At 55.4% G+C, this 12952-nt stretch overlaps 1 protein-coding gene across 3 annotated transcripts; it reads right to left on the bottom strand.

Moving 5' to 3' along the window:
* Window positions 1-4076: 4076 nt before the first annotated feature.
* LOC135292759 (uncharacterized) lies at window positions 4077-11502 on the bottom strand. Of its 3 annotated transcripts, none has more exons than XM_064406847.1 (17): window positions 11400-11502; window positions 11211-11312; window positions 10943-11050; window positions 10152-10295; window positions 9992-10063; window positions 9804-9905; window positions 9260-9376; window positions 8870-8941; window positions 8710-8781; window positions 8521-8622; window positions 7955-8062; window positions 6809-6865; window positions 6537-6608; window positions 6351-6449; window positions 5793-5906; window positions 4999-5164; window positions 4077-4469 (listed from the first exon to the last, which is right to left on the bottom strand). In XM_064406847.1, the coding sequence occupies exons 2-17, from the start codon at window positions 11227-11229 to the stop codon at window positions 4307-4309; spliced, it is 1587 nt and encodes a 528-aa protein (XP_064262917.1). In that variant the 5' UTR covers window positions 11230-11312; window positions 11400-11502; the 3' UTR covers window positions 4077-4306. The 3 variants fall into 3 exon arrangements, with proteins under 3 accessions (XP_064262917.1, XP_064262918.1, XP_064262919.1); XM_064406848.1 differs by having other exon boundaries at window positions 9804-9893; XM_064406849.1 differs by having other exon boundaries at window positions 10152-10223.
* Between the last annotated feature and the right edge of the window lie 1450 nt (window positions 11503-12952).

Below are 12952 nucleotides of genomic sequence, written 5' to 3'. Positions count from 1 at the left end.
CTTCCCTTCCCTTCCCTTCCCTTCCCTTCCCTTCCCTTCCCTTCCCTTCCCTTCCCTTCCCTTCCCTTCCCTTCCCTTCCCTTCCCTTCCCTTCCCTTCCCTTCCCTTCCCTTCCCTTCCCTTCCCTTCCCTTCCCTTCCCTTCCCTTCCCTTCCCTTCCCTTCCCTTCCCTTCCCTTCCCTTCCCTTCCCTTCCCTTCCCTTCCCTTCCCTTCCCTTCCCTTCCCTTCCCTTCCCTTCCCTTCCCTTCCCTTCCCTTCCCTTCCCTTCCCTTCCCTTCCCTTCCCTTCCCTTCCCTTCCCTTCCCTTCCCTTCCCTTCCCTTCCCTTCCCTTCCCTTCCCTTCCCTTCCCTTCCCTTCCCTTCCCTTCCTTCTGGCCCTCGCTGAGAGCAGCAGACCCTGTGCAGCACCCTGGATTGGTGACAGCCCAACAATTAGGTCCTATCAAGTGTGTGTTAATTAGGGAGGAGCTTTGTTTTGCCTGCTGACATTGCTGGTCAGGCTGTGTCCCTGGAGATACTCTTGATAGCTTCCCTCTTTTCCTGGGCATGGCACTGGAGGAGGTCTGGGCCCAGATGATCCCACGGAAGGAAATGTCCCTCAGCCCAGGGACGCTCAGCATGGGCTGCCCCATCCCCTCGGGGCCCCACCGCTGGTCACAGTGAAGCCATCTGCAGAATAAATAGACTCCACTGTTGCCCTGGTTTTTAATGTTCTGTCCTGGATTAGGGTCAATCTGGGAGAAAACCTCCAAAGGGGCCCCCCAGAAAGGAAACCCACATGGCCCCTTCCCCCCAGCGGTTCGGGAAGGATTCCTTGGAGAGAAGTGGAAAGAACCTGTTTATTTGACAGGCAAAACACCCCCAGCACACAAAATGAACAATACCAGATGACAATGCTTTCACCGATCTGAAAAGGATGACAAATTCAGAAAGTCTTTCCTGGCAGTGGTGGCTCTGTTGTCGCTCCCTCCGGCGCTGGGGATAGCTGCTGCAGCCACAGGATGCAAACTCTCGGTGTTTCCCAGGTCCCAGTCTGGAGCAGGTGTGAGTGGTTCCAAAAAGGGAAAGGAAAAACAGTCCAGGGAAAAATCTGGACTGCTTAGCTAAACTGACTAACAAGCAGAAGCCAAAAAGCAAAAGCAAAGCAGGAGCAGAGCAGAAGCAAGAGCAAAGCAAGCAACAGAAAGCAAAGCAAAAAGCAAAAGCTGCACTATGTACTGCGCCGTCTGTCTGTCCTGCCAGCCGTGGGGGAGCAGGCTGATAACAAACCAAAACAAACCTTGCTCTTCAGAGCCAGTCGTGAAGGCACAGTATGTGATATCCAGCATTAACAGAACACACGACTGGGGATGCAAGCATCATCACCTCACCCTAGGACAAGTTCTTCTTCTAAGCCTTCTGATGTTTACATTCTTGTAACAAACTTTCTCACGCACTTTAGGTAAATAACTTATTGTTATGCATTCTTTTCTGCAGGAGGAGAAATTTGATGGACTGTTGGTTTGTCCAGTGTCATTGGAGAGGTGGCACTTTCACCCTCCAATCCACTGTCACTTTTGGAAATCTGTAAATGTTGGAGTCAGAAATTCAACTGCCCTCTTTTTTACCTTGGAGAGATGCGTGTCTGTGTTGTTTTATTTCATGTCCTATAGTGACACTCCACAACCTGATGTAGTTATAAAGTGGGGATGCATGTCAGGGCCTGGCACAGGCGAGATGGCTCTTGTGAAAACTTGTGCCCCGAGCCCTGGTCCGAGCCACATCTTTGTTCACAAACCTGTTCCATATGCAATGCATTACACAATCTCTTCATGCACATTCAACCCCTGGCCCCGCCTGTCCTCCCCTCACATGGCGATGAGATCCACGCCCTTCTGGGCACACGTTGTTTCCTGTGGTGGTCACACTGGGGTCTTTGGTGGTCTCTGAGGCCGAAGGCTGTGGTCTTGCTCATGACTGAACTTTTGAACTTTTCTCCTGTGTGCGTGCACTGTGGTCCTTTGGTGCTTATCTGAGTACGTCTGTTGGTTTGGATCAGCTTGGAGACAGAGGAGCTCCTTAGTCTAGGCTTCTTGCATTCCCTGGTCTTCTCCTGGTGTTATGAGTAAAAAAGTCATCTGTAGCTATGATATTTTATTAAAAATCCTTTCCTAGGATTTTTCCCCTTCTGAGGAGCTGAGGGCCTCAGGAAAGAAATGTAAACAATAATTATCTGCTGCTGCTGTGGAATGCAACAGGTGCATCTTCCATTGGTCCATGTGCATTGTTTTCACTTGATGACCAATCACAGCCAACTGTGTTGAGCCTGTGAGCAGTCACAAGATTTTTGTTATGCATTCCATTCTATTCTTCTTCTTTGTAGCCTTCTGGTCATTTTTTCCTCTCTGTTCTTTTAGTGTAGTTTTAATGTAGTATTTTAATAGAATATATAATAAATCAACCTTCTGAAATGGAGTCAAGCCTCGTGTCTCCACACCTGGTGTGTTCACCCCCACAAATTATCCATTTTTTTTTTAAGGCTGCAAAGTTAAACAGGTTGGGCCAGTTGTTGAGAGTTGAAGTGTTGACTATTTCTTGTTGATAGCTTCATGTTGCAATCACCTCTTATTAATAGTTTTTCTTCAATTACCTGTTAATGGTTAGAAATCAAGGGTAATTGTCCCCCTGCTGCTTCACCAGAGCCTGCAGGTAGCAGGGTAGAGGGGGTGACGTCAGAGCTAGTATGCAGATGAGAATGCATTTCACCAAAGTTTGCAATTTTACAGGAAAAGAAACCCTAAAAAAACAAGTCAACATGGAATTAAGAAACCTAAGTAATGTCTAAATGTGAGGAACTTAATCCAGTATCTGCTAAGATCCTTTTTACTCCTCACCCTAACCTGAAAGGATGTCAGCTAGAAAGAGGACCTGAAATGTTAGACCAAAAAAGCAGAATTCCCACTACTCCCTCGAGGACGGAAGCCCCAGCTCTGCCTGCATACCAGCGGACACAGCTGCATCATCCTCCTCCTTCGTGCCACTCCTGGGAGCAGCGGGGGTGCGGGCGACCTGTCGTTTCTCCCCAACCTGAGCTGAATATTTTAATAAAGGCATTATAAAGGAGAAAGATCTCCTGCCCTATTTATTACGCTGGTATTGTCCTTCATAGCAAGAAGCTTCAGATATCTGCATTTTCCTATGCCCTTTGTACCATGGCAGACGTTTCTTAAGTAAAAGGTTAAAATTCAACACATAATTCTACAATTTAAAATTTAAATGCTTAGTCCATATATCGCTAACTTAATTGAACCCCCCAAAACCTCCATTTCAACAGCAACCCCTGCCTGGCTTCTGCCTGCCCACACCGTGGGCATCCACGGCTCCTCCTGGGCATGGAGCTCAGTCAGTGCTGGTGCTGGGTGGGCTTTGCTGCTGCTGCCACCTGGACACTGGGGCGACCGCTTGTCCTAGGTTGCAGTGTAAAGATGTATTCTAATCCCATCCTCAACAGCTGCTGAAACCAGGAGGGGCATTGTTTCTTCCTTATCTCCTGTTAATGGGCCCATCAATGTCTTGCCACATGAGTCAGAGATAACTCCCTCCCAGAGCCATTTCTGTTTCATGGCTAATCAAGGACCCACAGCATGAGGCAGAATGATATCAGCCAACTGTGAGATGCTCTGCCCATGGGGGAGGAGCTAAGCATCCCCAGCTGGATATAATCTGGGTTTTGGGACACAACAAGCAGTCTTTCCACTGGATTCCCAGAGGAACATCTGCCCTTACCCACTGCTTTTCCAGAGGATGAGAGCTAAAAGATGGTTTCTACAGGATCACCACTTCCAAAAGTCCATTTCATCTGGACTGCTACCACCACCCTAACTAGCAGGGTGTCAGCAGGCTGTATTCTGAGCCTGTCAGTGGTTTTTCTTTTGTATTATTGCATGTATTTTGGTTTTTTTTCCCTTTTCCTAATAAATTGTATTTCTGACTTGGAGTCTCTCACTGGTTTTGCTTTCAAACCACAACACAGATCCGTCTCTTTATTTGAACAGAGGAATTGGCCATTGCCTACCCTGCAAGCGGGGGGGGGGAGGGCGGGGAGGGTGGGGTGGGGTGTCACCTTCAGTGTTTCTTAGAGGGCAAGGCCAGAGGGCTCAGGGGCAGAGGAAGGGATGTGTTGGTCTCAGGAAGGGCTGGAAGGTGCTGGGTTGGTCCTGGGGTCTCTAGAGGAACTCGGGTTGGCTGGGATGGGACAGACAGAGAAAAAAAAAGGGATGAAGGCAGCTTGGGGAGGCCCATGGGGAGAGCAGGTGGCAGTGGGATCTATGGGGCAATAAGAGGCTTCCTCGTAGACTGTTGTTCTGGGGTCCTCTTCACAGAACACTTGAGAGGGCTGTCCAGGCTGTTCCTGCTGCTGGAGGAGCTGCTCACGCTGTCTGGCTGTGAGGTGCAGCCACCGTCTTCCAACTCCTGTCCCGAGGTGCTCCTGTGCAGAGAGGAGGTGGCTGAGGCCCCAGCTGCCAGTGGCACACAGGGACCCTCGTGCACAGCAGGGCCCAGAGCTGGCAAGGCTCCCCAGCACGGCTGGAGCTGCTGGCACAGCTGGGCCCCACTGGACAGCTGCCCCTCAAGGCCCCGGCCAGCAGGGCACGGCTCTGGGCAGGGTCCCTGGCCAGGAGCGGGCCCCAGAGCGCCTCTGCCTTTCAAGGGCAATCTCGGCCCTGCTCTTTCTCCTCCCCACCACCCTCTGCCTCTGCCCCGTGCCCCTGGGGCTGCTCTTGGCCAGGCAGCCTCAGTGGGAGCCAGCACTGGCTGCAGCCCCAGCGGGGCCCCCAGGACAAGGCCCAGCAATTGAGAGGCCAATGGAAGCACTGGGCAGCAGCCGAACCCTCAGCTGAGTTATTTGGACAATCATGGACTTGCCACAACCCCCTGCAGTCTCAATGGGAATGTTGCCTGACCACGTTAGACTTTCAAAAGAAGCTGTTTGAGGGGGAGAGCAACAAAACACTCACTGTTTTCTCTTCCAGGAATACCCGATTCCAAAGCAGTACAACATGAACGCAAGCCCCAAACAAAGCACGCTTGCCAGTAACAGTAGCCAGCAGCCTGTTCCCTGACAGAAACCCCTTCTGAGGCCATCCTGGGCATTGGGAACAGGTCTTGTGGTGCCGGCTGCATCTGTGGGAGAGATGGGGAGTGTGAGCCCGTGCTGTGCTGCACTGCTGAGATGGCAGCACGGTGGATACGGGCAGGACGTTCTCTGTTTCCCCCAGAGCTGGGGCCTGCAGGCACCTTGCCGGCCCTTGGCACAGGCTGTGCCAGCCAACAAAGCCCAGCAGGCCGGGAGGAGAGCCCGGGGGCAGCGCAGCTGCTTGGGCAGTGGCTGCTGCCAGGGACAGGGGCCAAAGCCATCCCTGAGCAGCCACTGCCACCCCTGGCCCTCCCTGCCCCGTGACAGCTCCCCCAGCCCCAGGGGACAGGCTCAGGCCCTGTCAGGACCCAGCGCAGCCCCTGCCCAGTCGGGAGCCAGGGCTGGCTCTGGCCCTGGGCTGGCAGCAGGGCTCCCGCTCGGGGCTGCTCCTGTGCCTTGGGCCTCTGGGCACTCAGGGCCAGCTCCGCAGCAGCTCCAGCGCCAGGGACGTTGCTGCACCAGTCCCGTTTCCCCGGGGCTCTGAACCAGCTCCAGAGGCCTGGAAGCCCAGGCACCTCCAGCTTTGGCTGCTGCCGGGCCGGGCAAGGGCAGGCCCTGGGGGAAGAGCTCCTGCCACACAGCCCTGGCCAGGGCTGAGCCCGGCACAGCAATTACCTGCTGTGCCTGTGCCCGTGTCTGTCATTGCCTTCCTTCCTGCAGCTAGGGCTGCCAATGAGCCACTGCTTCTCCCTGGCTGTTCCTCCTCCTGAACAGCCTTTTGGTCCATCACTTGAAAAAGGAAAAAAGGGACAACAGGAACAAATGGAAATATTCCCCACTGGGGAGGTGGCACCTTCAGGAGGCAATGCTTGTCTAAGTCACAGGTAAAGATCAGGAAAAAGCCCAGGTAATTGGGGCTGGGCCAGTGCACTCCCTTGTGCAAACAGCTGCACTGCCTGATCTTCTCAGAGACTGGGAAATGGCAGGGGATCTCAGGCCCACGGTACAGTTGGGGCACCCTATCAGCTGATGCCAAATTCCATCCTGCAGAGGCTGGGGAGGAATTGCAGCCAGGCCAGGCTGGGAAACAGCCCTGCAGGGCGTGAAAGTAGCAGCGGGGCAGCGAGGCTGCCATGGATCCCTTCCTGCTGTGCCGGGCACGGCGTGTCCTGATGTGCAGCCAAAGCCCCCGGCTGCTGAGACCCAAGGGAAGCACGAGGGAAATGCACCCACCTTGTCCTCCGGGTGCTTCCTTCTGTGTTTCTCTCAGGAATTCATCTGCCTCATGAGACTTTTTGGCTGCAGTATCTTGGGTCTTTCCTTTTGGAGGACCTTAAGAGAAAGTGGTTCCATTTCCCAGGAATGGATCCCACAAGGGGAGGGCTCAGCCTGTGGGGTCAGCAGGGACACACTACTCACCCCTGCCATGGGAGCTGTGTTGGGGCCAAGCATCCAGCCCTGGAGCTGAAGAAGTCCTCCCTGCAGACACACCTGTAACTCAACAGCCACAGAACCTTCTGCCATCTCTGCTGATCTGCACGGGCACCACTGAGCCGCAGGAGCGGTGAGGGGATTGTGCAGGGCGAGGGCACACACATGCATGGTTCTGTGCTGGCACCTGCAGCAATGCCTCCGTGGCCAAGTTTGGGCTCTGAGCTGGCAGCTCTCCCAGGGGAAAGGCCTTGACCTACCCTCAGCATCTCCCAGAGCCTCCGTCCTGGATGTGGGGCCTTCACCAGCAGGTTCAGCTGCAAAGAAAGGCAGGACAGAAGAGCTCCTGTGGCACTGCAGGAGATCCTCAGGCTGCCCACAAAGCTCAGCCCCGGGGCACAGCCCTGGGCCCGGCCCCTTCCCTCTCTGCTCTTCTCTGTGTCTCCATAGAGCACATGGTAGGACACACTGGCATTGCACACGGGAAGAAGATTGAAAGCTAAATGCTCCTTCCTCCCACTGACAGCAATCCTGTGGGATCCCTCAGGGCTCCAGAAGGGAGCAGGGCAAGATTCTCAGAATCCCTCAGCCCTTCCATAATGTTAAGGGAAATGGCTTATGAGTGAGCTCTTGTCTCATTGACACTGATTATTCTGTCAAGAAAGCCACATGGAGGAATAGACTCCAGCATCCTCCAGGAATTTCAAGCCATTTTCCGGCAAGGCTTCAAAAAAATCAAAGTCATGATTCCAGTCTAGAAGGGAGCAGATATCAGAACGATATCAGTGGCATTCTAGGATCCCCTTCTGCCACAGGGAACTGGGCACTGCCAGGGGGTCGGCTAAGGCCATGGGAGCCAGATGGGAATGGACATGGCCAAAGGTGCACAGGGGCCTAGGGAGCTCTGGGCTGGCTCCTGGTCACTCTCCACACTCTTTCCCTGCCCTCAGCAACATCCCTGCTAGGGGTGGCTGGAGCACCACAGGGCCCCGGGGCTCTCTCCTTCACATACAAAAGAAATCCTCCCTAAAGCCCTGGGGAAAACGGCAGGAGGCATTGCCAGAGCTATCCCTCCCTCCCTCTGTCCCTCCTGCCCTCCTTCTGTGGGGACAGCTCCCACAGCCCAAGGGCAAACAGCCAGGCCCTCTCAGGACACACTGGAACCTTGCTCTCCCCCTCTGTCCTTTCCCCACCGTGGGCACCCCGTGCAGTCACTGCCAGGTTTCAGGACATGTCTCCCATGGAGGGACCCCAGCAGGACTGCTCAGTACCCGAGTGCCCTGAGCCTGCTCGGGATAATTCCCCTGGGCTGTGCTGCTCTAGTCCAGGCTGTGCCCGCACTGCCAAGCAGCAGAGAGGGCAGCTCAAGCCTCAGCAGGGCTCAGGCGCAGAGGCACAGCAATTACCTCCTGTGCCTGTGCCTTGTACAGCCTCCCTTCCTGCAGCAGAGGCTGGCACGGAACCACTGCTTCCTCTGGGAAGTGCTTCCATGTGCACAGGCTCTCCTTTCATTTCTGGAGAATGGGAAAGAGACAGCTGGATCAGATGGAAACATTCCTCACTGGAAATGGGGTAGGGGACAATTTCAGGAGGCATCACTTGTGAAAGGAATGGATAAGGATCAGAAAACACCCAGGATTTTAGGACAACCCAAGGCTGCTTCCTTCATCAAACAGCTCCAACATCTGATCTGCCTGGACACCAGGAAATTGTAGAGGATCTGAGGGTGGGCATGGAGTATGGTGCAATTAGGGCTGCCTATCAGCTGATGCCAAATTCCTTCCTGCAGAGGCTGGGCAGAAGCTGCAGCCAGGCCAGGCTGGGAAACAGCCCTGCAGGGTGTGAAAGCAGCAGCGGGGCAGCGAGGCTGCCATGGATCCCTTCCCGCTGTGCCGGGCACAGCGTGTCCAGATGTGCAGCCAAAGCCCCCGGCTGCTGAGTCCCAGGGACAGCACAAGGGAAATGCACCCACCTTGCTTTCTCTGCAGACGTTCCTTCAGCATTTGCCACATGATTTCTAATGGGTCCTGGAATTTCTTGCCTGCCATGTCTTTGGTCTCTCCTATCGTAGGACCTTAAGAGAAAGTAGTTCAATTTCCCAGGAATGGATCTCACAAAAGCAGGGCTCAGCCTGAGGGGTCAGCAGGGACACACTACTCACTCCTGTGATGGGAGCTGGCCTTTTGTGCAGCATCCAAGGTAGGAGTTGGTGAAGTCGTCCCTGCAGACACATCTGGAACACAACAGCCACAGAAGCTTCTGTCACCTGGTCCTGACCAGTCAGTCAAACATTACGCCTTGGTGGAACAGTGAGAACATACCTGCAGAATGCCCAGAGGGTTTCACAACTTCATAGCGCCAGGCTAACGGAGAATCCTTCCCAGCATCCCAGTCTGGAAGAAAACCAAGATGAGAACTGTTTCCATTGTGTGCCAGGGCTGGCTCTGGCCCTGGGCTGGCAGCAGGGCTCCTGCTCGGGGCTGCTCCTGTGCCTTGGGCCTCTGGGCACTCAGGGCCAGCTCCGCAGCAGCTGCAGCGCGAGGGACGTTGCTGCACCAGTCCCGTTTCCCAGGGCTCTGAACGAGCTCCTGAGGCCTGGAAGCCCAGGCACCTCCAGCTTTGGCTGCTGCCGGGCCGGGCAAGGGCAGGCCCTGGGGGAAGAGCTGCTGCCACACAGCCCCGGCCAGGGCTGAGCCCAGCACAGCAATTACCTGCTGTGCCTGTGCCCGTGTCTGGCATTGCCTTCTTTCCTGCAGCAGAGGCTGGCACTGAAGATGGAGTGCTTCCTTCAAGAAATGCCACCTTCCACTGAAGCACTATGTCCATCTCTTGACAAAGGAAGGGAAACAGCTGCATCAGATGGGGCTGTTCCCAGTTGGGTGGTGGTATCTGAGGTAATATTTGTGAAATTTATGGAGCAGGAAAATGGGCAGGTTACAGTGGCATGATGTGAGCACTTCCACCTCCAAACAGCCACCCTTTCCTAATCTGTAGGGCTGGATATAGTGGGGGATCTCAGGGTGTGTTACAGTTTGGGCTGCCTGTCAGCTGATGCCAAATGCCTTCCTGCAGAGGCTGGGGAGGAAGTGCAGCCAGGCCAGGCTGGGAAACAGCCCTGCAGGGTGTGAAAGCAGCAGCGGGGCAGCGAGGCTGCCATGGATCCCTTCCTGCTGTGCCGGGCACGGCGAGTCCAGATGTGCAGCCAAAGCCCCCGGCTGCTGAGTCCCAGGGACAGCATGAGGGAAATGCACCCACCTTGTCTTGTCTGCAGGAGTTCCTTCAGCTCTTGCCTCATCTGTTTGGATGGTTCCAGGGATATCTTATCTGTTGTATCTTGGATTTTCCCTGTTGGAGTAACTTAGAGTAAAATATTTCCATTTCCCAGGAATGGATCCTACAAAACCAGGGATCAGCATGTGCGGTCAGCAGGACACACTACTCACCACTCTGATGGGAGCTGGGCTTTTGTGCAGCTTCCAAGGTAGGAGCTGGAGAAGTCCTCCCTGTAGACACATCTGTAACACAACAGCCACAGAAGCTTCTGTCACCTGGTTCATGCCCAGTTGTCTACAATTCTTCCTTGGTGGCACACTGAGAACATACCTGCAGGAGGCTCCAAGGGCTTGGAAACTTTATTCATCCAAGCTAATGGAGAAGCCTTCCCGGCAACCTCATCTAGAACGGAGCACAGATGAGAACACTTTCCAGGGTGTGCTGGGATCCCTTTCTGCCACAGGGAACTGGGCACTGCAAGGGTAAAGCTGTGGGAGCCAGATGTGAACAGAGACATGGCCAAAGGTGCACAGGGTCCTGGGGAGCTCTGGGCTGGCTCCTGGTCACTCTCCACACTCTTTCCCTGCCCTCAGCAACATCCCTGGGAGGGGTGGCTGGAGAAATGCAGGGCCCTGGGACTCTCTCCCTCATACACAGAAGAAATCCTCCCTGAAGCCCTCGGGAAAACTGCAGCAGGCAGTGCCACAGCTATGCCTCCCTCCCTCCCTCCCTCCCTCCCTCCCTCCCTCCCTCCCTCCCTCCCTCCCTCCCTCCCTCCCTCCCTCCCTCCCTCCCTCCCTCCCTCCCGCCCTCCTTCTGCTGGGACAGCTCCCAGATCCCAAGGGCAAACAGCCAGGTCCTCTCAGGACACACTGGAGCCTTGCTCTCCCCCTCTGTCCTTTCCCCACCGTGGGCACCCCGTGCAGTCGCTGCCAGGTTTCAGGACATGTCTCCCAAGGAGGGACCCCAGCAGGACTGCTCAGTACCCAAGTGCCCTGAGCCTGTTGGGGATAATTCCCCTGGGCTGTGCCGCTCTAGTCCAGGCTGTGCCCGCACTGCCAAGCAGCAGAGAGGGCAGCTCAAGCCTCAGCAGGGCTCAATCCCAGAGGCACAGCGATTACCTCCTGGGCCTGGGTCTGGCATGGCCTCCCTTCCTGCAGCAGAGGCTGGCATGGAACCACTGCTTCCTCTGGGTAATGCTTCCATGTGCACAGGCTCTCCTTTCATTTCTGGAAAAAGGAAAAGGCACAGCTGGATCAGATGGAAACATTCCTCATTAGGAATGGGCCATGGATCCCTTCCCGCTGTGCCGGGACAGTCTCATCCAGATGTGTAGCCAAAGCCCCCGGCTGCTGAGTCCCAGGGGAAGCATGAGGAAAATGCACCCACCTTGTCCTCCCTGCCACATTTCCTTCAGCTCTTGCTTCGTCTGTTTGGGGGGTTCCAGGGATATCTGGTCTGTTCTGTCTTGGATCTTCCCTGTCGGAGAACCTTAGAGAAAAATATTTCCATTTCCCAGGAATGGATCCCACAAAAGCAGAGCTCAACTTGTGTGGTCAGCAGGGACACACTACTCACCCCTGCCATGGGAGCTGGGTTGGGGCTGAGCATCCAGCGCTGGAGCTGGAGAAGTCCTCCCTGCAGACACACCTGTAACTCAACAGCCACAGAAGCTTCTGCCATCTCTGCTGATCTGCACGGGCACCACTGAGCCGCAGGAGCGGTGAGGGGATCGTGCAGGGCGAGGGCACACACGTGCATGGTTCTGTGCTGGCACCTGCAGCGCTGCCTCCGTGGCCAAGTTTGGGCTCTGAGCTGGCAGCTCTCCCAGGGGAAAGGCCTTGACCTACCCTCAGCATCTCCCAGAGCCTCAGTCCTGGATGTGGGACCTTCACCGGCAGGTTCAGCTGCAAAGAAAGGCAGGACAGAAGAGCTCCTGTGGCACTGCAGGAGATCCTCAGGCTGCCCACAAGGCTCAGCCCTGGGGCACAGCCCTGGCCCCGGCCCAGCCCCTTCTCTTTCTGCTCTTCTCTGTGGCTGCACAGAGCACACGGAAGGACACACTGGCATTGCACACGGGAGGAAGATTGAAAGCTAAATGCTCCTTCCTCCCACTGACAGTGATCCTGTGGGAGCCCTCAGGCCTCCAGAAGGGAGCAGGGCAAGGTTTCCAGATTCTTTCAACCTTAAGATTATGATAACATTAATGGTTTATAAGTGATCTTTTGTTGCATTGATCCTGATTATTCACTCAGGAAAGGCTGAATGAAAACTTGCCTCCAGCATCCTCTAGGAACTTCAAACCATCATTCATCAGGACTTCCTGAGAACCCATGTCACAATTCCAGTCTAGAAGGGAGCAGAGATCAGAAACATTTCCATGGTGTGCTGGGATCCCCTTCTGCCACAGGGAACTGGGCACTGCAGGGGTCTTGGGTAAGGCTGTGGGAGCCAGATGGGAATGGACATGGCCAAAGCTGCACAGGGGCCTGGGGAGCTCTGGGCTGGCTCCTGGTCACTCTCCAACCTCTTTGCAGGCCCTTTGCAACATCTCTGGAGGGGTGGCTGGAGTAGCCCAGGGCCCGTGGGGTCTCTCTCCCTCCCACAGAGGAAACCCTCCCTAAAGCCCTGGGCAAAACCATTCCCAGCGCTTCCCAGGGAGCAGGGAGCGCTGTGCCGGGAAAGGGCAGCCAGGCTGCCGGCTCACCTGCTCGCCGCGCTTGCAGCGGAGCAGCCTGGGCAGCCCTGGCAGGCAGGGCTACGGCCAGGAGCAGCAGGAGTAGGAGGCGCAGAGCAAGGGCCATGGTGCCTTGTCCTCCGCCAGTCCCGCAGCTCTTGCTGCCACCGCTGTCCCGACACCGCTGTCCCAACGTCAGCACCGCTGCTGCCACCGCCGCTGCTGCCGCAACAGTTGTGCTCAGGGACTGACTGCTGGCTCCTTGTGCTGCTGTGCAACCACGGGTCTCTGGCACCTCTGGCACCTCTGTGACCTCAGGGCCTGCTGAGAGCTCAACCTGCTGTGACCCCAAAGCCCTGCTGTGACCTCATGGCCTCAGCTGTACCCCCAGAGTGTGCGCCCTTCCGCATGAATGGACTGCCCTGATTGTAAATGTTTTGCTTCATCAAAGGGC

This window comes from Passer domesticus, unplaced genomic scaffold, assembly GCF_036417665.1.
Source record: "Passer domesticus isolate bPasDom1 unplaced genomic scaffold, bPasDom1.hap1 HAP1_SCAFFOLD_44, whole genome shotgun sequence".
Classification (NCBI taxonomy): Eukaryota; Metazoa; Chordata; class Aves; order Passeriformes; family Passeridae; genus Passer; species Passer domesticus.
This window is presented reverse-complemented; position numbering and strand designations above follow the sequence as displayed.

What these genes read in the sequence shown, in the direction of transcription:
- LOC135292759 (XM_064406847.1), bottom strand. An exon ending in GCCCAGCTCCCATCAGAGTG is followed by an intron (nt 9,906 to 9,991) that starts GTGAGTAGTGTG and finishes TTTTACTCTAAG; the next exon opens with TTACTCCAACAGGGAAAATC. An exon ending in GGAAGCACCCGGAGGACAAG is followed by an intron (nt 5,907 to 6,350) that starts GTGGGTGCATTT and finishes TCCTTTTTCAAG; the next exon opens with TGATGGACCAAAAGGCTGTT.